The sequence below is a fragment of the Nematolebias whitei genome, chromosome 6 (assembly GCF_014905685.2).
Source record: "Nematolebias whitei isolate Nwh7 chromosome 6, NemWhi1, whole genome shotgun sequence".
In the NCBI taxonomy this organism is placed as follows: domain Eukaryota; kingdom Metazoa; phylum Chordata; class Actinopteri; order Cyprinodontiformes; family Rivulidae; genus Nematolebias; species Nematolebias whitei.
Genome location: NC_056503.1, coordinates 48,768,519 through 48,774,106, shown reverse-complemented (window position 1 = coordinate 48,774,106; position 5,588 = coordinate 48,768,519). Strand labels below are relative to the sequence as shown.

Below are 5,588 nucleotides of genomic sequence, written 5' to 3'. Positions count from 1 at the left end.
TACTTCCTGTCAGCAGGGATGTTAGCATCACGAGAGTGTTTACTTCCTGTCAGCGGGGATGTTAGCATCACGAGAGTGTTCACTTCCTGTCAGCGGGGATGTTAGCATCATGAGAACTTACAGACGTTAACATTCTGCTGACTCAGCGTCTTCCTGCTGCTAATGGTTTCTGTAGGCCACGTTCATTTACAAATGGCTTCTGTTTACTTTGTGACTTTTTAATTATTCACATATCAAAACAGATTGCTGTGACGTGTAACTTTTATATTTTTCTAAATATTTTATTTTATTTAAATAAATAAAAAATTAGATAATACATTGAGATTACTTTAGTTCCTCCTTTGACATCTGATTCAGATTTCTGTCTTCATATGCTACTTTTAGCTTTTAGCTACTACTGTACCAATATATTTTGATACTTTTCGCTACACTTTTGTTAATATTATGTTAATATTATAATGTTAATTTTAGCTACCGTTTTTCTAACTTTTAGCTTTTACCTACTGTTGTATTGTCTGTTTTCTTACTTTTAGCTACAGTTTTGTTATTTTAGCTTTACCATTTTTTTTGCTGCTTTGTTTTCATTTTGCTACTTGGATATTTCAGCTAGCATTCTAACATATGTTTGGCTACTTTTAGGGATAGTCAATGTTAACGTCTGTTTCTGCTTATTTTACTTTTAGTGTGGTTTGATAATTTTAGCTACTGTTTTGCTGCTTTTAACTTTCAGCTACCATTGTATCATTTGTGTTTCTATATTTAGCAATAGTCTTATTATCTATTTCTGCTAATTTTAGCTTTAGCACGTGGTTTGATAATTTTAGCTTTTGATACTTTTAGCTTTCAGCTACCATTTTACCATCCGGCTTGGTACTTTTAGGGATAGTCATGTTAACATCTGTTTCTACTAATTTTAGCTTTAGTGTGGTTCGATCATTTTAGCTACTATTTGGCAAACTTTTAGCTTTTAGCTACTATTTAGTTACAGTTTTTGCTAAAAGTACAAAAATAGTCAATACCTAACTATTTAGCTACTGTTGTACTGTGTGTTTTCTTACTTTTAACTACAGTTTTCTTATTTTAACTTTACCATTTGTTTTGCTGCTCTTAGTTATCATTTTGCTACTTTGATATTTCAGCTACCATTCTACCGTCTGTTTTGCTACTTTCAGCTACAGCTACGATAACATCTGTTTGGCTCTAATCGTAATTTTAGAAAGTGTTGCTACTGTTTTGCCAAGTTTAACATTATGTTTAGCTGATTTCAGCTACCATTGTGCAACTTGTGTTTCTATATTTAGCAATAGTCTTATTATCTATTTCTGCTAATTTTAGCTTTAGCTTGTGGTTTGATAATTGTAGCTACTATTTTGATACTTTTAGCTTTCAGCTACCATTTTACCATTTGTTTGCCTACTTTTAGGGATAGCCATGTTAACATCTGCTTCTGCTAATTTTACATTTAGTGTGTTTTGATAATTTTAACCTCTATTTAGCTACTTTTAGCTTTCAGCTACCATTTTACCATTTCTCTGGCTACTTTTAGGGATAGCCTTATTAACATCTGTTTCTGCTCATTTTAGCTTTAGCGTGTGTTTTGTTACTGCTACAGCTAACAATGCGCTGCTTTTAGGTTCTGTAGCTTTTAGCTTTTAGCTCATGTTGTGCTCATTTTAGCCTCTATTCTACATGTTTCCGCTTTAACGACTCAGTGTCAGCTACCTCAGGATATTCTGCCACTCAGCTTTCACGCTGCATTTGAACAGATTTGTCTGCTCACCTAATGAAAGATGAAACTTTACGTCGCAGCTACAGGAGCGTCTGCCTGAACGTCCTCGGCTCGTCTGTGTGAGGGCGTCGGCTTCCTCTGCAGGGAGCGGCTTAATGTTTAAATCCTTTCTCCCCATGTGCTGCTTTCCATTAATCTGTTGGTAACAGAACGTGTGTGATGCTGATTTTCTGTCTTTAAGAGCCTTTTGTTTAGAAATCTGACGAGGTCCGACGTGACAACACATCTGAGCTGCTGCGGTCGCAGCTGAGGAGTCTTCGGCTGCTTTAGATAATCCCAGCTAAAGAAATTCAGCTGATTGCTTCATGGAATAAACTAGTCTGCTGTGATCCTAGTTGTTGTGTTTACACATTGTGTAATAAATCTGGAGATGCACACGCTGCAGTCTGATAGGTTGGCTTTTGGCCAAACTTTAATATTAAATTATAAAATTAATCTTATTTTAATGTATGACTGATGTAAATTGTAGTTTGATGCTCGTGACTGTTAAACAACTAGCTCTGTAGTTACACCTGCGTCCTGTCGGTAAATTACAGGACGCATAAGCGAGCCTGATTACCACTCGCTGCCTCACACGCTGCTTTTTATTATTCACTCGTCGAGACCGGATCGATTACCATACAGTCTGTCCATCGGTAAACTTTCTTTTGTTCCGCCCGTAACTTCTGATCCACTCAAGATAATTTAATGAAACTTCATAGCTCATCACTAGACAGAGTGTTGCATACTCCTTTATCCAAGGTCAAGGTAATAAATCAAGGTCAAAGATCAACCAAGGTCTTTGCTCGTCCAAACCATTATTTCTGATCTATTCAAGAGAGCGTAAGGAAACTTGATACACATTCGTACCACCACTGGACAACGTCTTGCATAATCCTTTAACCCCAGCTCCAAAATCAAGGTCACAAGTCAAGGTCAAAGGATATGCAACGTACTTGCTTGGCCATTGCTATAGATTGTTGAATAATAGGGTGTCAACAGATTTATAATGTGCTGCATGCGGTGCACTTGTGAATAAGAGTGGCATTCCTTGAAACGATGCATGTCCCACCCATTAAGGTTTCCACATGTGGACAAACAAACTGTTACTTTAAAAAGACAACAACTGTACGTTCCCTGTTTTTAAGAGGTCAGAGGTCAAAGCCATGTTCAAAAACTCCTCTTCAGATGAGCTTTACTGTCTGTTTACCCGTCTGAACCTTCGGTTTAAAATTTGGTGTTCCACAGAGCTGCTGAAAAGACCACTGGAGGAGTACGTTAACAAGCGGTACCCCGGCCTGGTGAAGATCGTACGGAACCAGAAAAGAGAGGGACTGATCCGGGCCAGAATCGAGGGCTGGAAGGTGGCCACCGCTGAAGTTACTGGGTTTTTTGACGCTCACGTGGAGTTTACGCCTTCATGGTGAGCACCGACGGAATAAATGTGCAAGATGACTAAAACAGTAACAATATTTGAGTGTGTCACTGAGGTAAGTTCTTAATTCTAAAGTGCACAAACATAATGTATAAGTTCAATATATAAACTGACGAATGTTGGACTGAATGTCACCTCTATATAGGCCTGTCACGATAAACGATAAATCAATTAATCGCATGATAAACGAAAATTATCAACCTCATTTTCATTTATCGACTTTACTGTTTCTTTGGATCTTTCTCTTTCTACTGAAGACACTGGATGCTCAACTCCGGTGCTCTTCACTGACCCCTCTCTTGCTCTTTAAATCTGTTTTAACCGGACAAAATAGCATTTTTGGATCGTTAAAAGCAGCTAAGCTGAGAAGCTAAGCTAACAGGACGATCTTGGAAAAAAAACTCCGTCTTGTCCAAGCTCCAAAATTCACGGTTGAAACCCGTGTCTTCGTCTAAAAACTTGTTTTTCTCTGCAAAAAGAAGCTGAGAACTTGTTTACTGATTTTTTTTTTATTTTTATTAAAAGCTTTGTGTGAAAAATGCTATGCTAAAGAGCTCAAATCACACAGAGCGTCCAACATTTTGAGGAACGAAAAAAGAAAGAGAGACAGCCCATGTCACGTCAACGGGCCTCCTTCCCATTTTTCTTCAATTAATCTTCGGTTCAAACTGTCTTATACTGCCATCCGGTGGTCAAAAAAAGGCACTATACACAAAAATGAACCAACATTTCTTCTTAAATTTGACAATTACTAATTATTGTCAAATTTCAAACAATATTATCGTTTATCGCAATTATTTTTGAGACAATTAATCGCCCAGCAACATTTGTTATCGTGACATGCCTACCTCTATACATGTTCGTTCTCTGTAATCCACATTTAATACCATGTGAAACCAAAGTTTTACTATTAATGTTACCAGCAAAATCATCATTTTTATATGATGATGTTTAGTAGAGATTTAGAGAGTTATTAAAAAGTACATAATCGTGTATTTTTGTTTAAAAAAAAAAGGGGGGTGGGGAGGTTCTGAGATAAAAACAGGAGGGTAAGACCAGATTAAAAGGTTCAAGATACAACAAAAAAAAGACATTTTGAGGATTTGGAACATATACTTTACGAAACAATTATCAAAATAAAGCTTGATTTATTTAATATGTGAAGTGTTCATGACTAGAGCCTCTTCTCCACGAGTGGAGTAACGTTTAACTGAACGTTTAGCAACTCAAGTTGAGCAACCATCGGCATTCAAGGCACAAGATATTTCTCATATTGACGGGTAATGTGTCCTGAAAATAAAAGTTGGTGACGGGCAGCCAACCACTGCGATGTTTGTTTACCTCTGAAAACAGCCGAAGTGACTGAAAATAGGTCAACAGTGACGACTTTCATGAAAGAGCTGTTTGGGATGGAGAAGTCCGGCGTTTTGTATTCAAGCTGTGATTTGTTGAGTTAAATATGAAAGCAGAACAGTTCTGATGTTCTGAGCTTTAGGCGAGTTACTGGACTAGCCGAAGTTCTGTAGAAGCCTCGGCTGTTTTTGAATGCCAAGCTGTGTCTTTATGGCGATCCACTGTCCTGCTTGGTCCTCGATACGTATTCTTGACCTCTGTCGCACTCGATCTGTCGTGTCTTCCACATTCGGCAGCAGCTTAAAGCTTCTTTGAGATGCTTGCGCGATTTAAACCCGTGATTCTGCTTTAGCCCACTTGTTTGAAAGAACCGAAGTGACGGAAAAAAGGTCAAACCTGAAACTTCCCAGCCAGACTGGTTGTCCTGCACGGACCACGGTCAGCCTAATGTCGGCCGCAGTAGCAAACGGTGACTCTAAGAGCTAAACTTTCAGCAAAGATGTGGAGTAACATCCTACACGATGCTAACAGCAATGAAGCTACAGAGTCGCAGAATGATTACATCATCACTGTCAGTCAAACGTCTGACTTATGGTGACATTCTTAAACAGTTAACAGCTTGAACATGAGTGCCAAACCCAACACTAAACAGAACCAGCAGGGGCGACCCATCTGACCACAGAACCTGAAAAAGCTCACCCCTTTCTGCCCCAAGATTACCCAGAAGGCCCTGCAGCTCACCCAGCCTCTTGCATTCGAGTACAACATGTAATTTAAAAAACTGTACATGCTGAAATGCATAACCCACAGAGCTTACTGGTTCAGTAAAATTAACCCACAGAGCTTACTGGTTCAGTAAAATGGCGTCACGTAGCGTAACTAAACCTCATCTTTAATATTGAAAATTATAAATGTAAACCTAAAAGGGGAGATTAACCCAACTCTGTTTTTAAAGCAGCAACAATTTCAGTGTGGTTTTATTTTTAATGTATTTATGCGTTGCGGTTGAATGTATGGATAAATATTAAATTT

General features: G+C 38.3%; 1 protein-coding gene across 1 annotated transcript in view; it reads left to right on the top strand.

The window, feature by feature from the left end:
• Positions 1-5,588, top strand: part of LOC119411029 (polypeptide N-acetylgalactosaminyltransferase 17) — a 36,588-nt gene that overhangs the window by 18,946 nt on the left and 12,054 nt on the right. Inside the window, exon 4 of the mRNA XM_037677952.1 lies at positions 3,017-3,191. Coding sequence (XP_037533880.1) covers positions 3,017-3,191 — 175 coding nt within the window. The remainder of the gene's footprint in view (positions 1-3,016; positions 3,192-5,588) is intronic.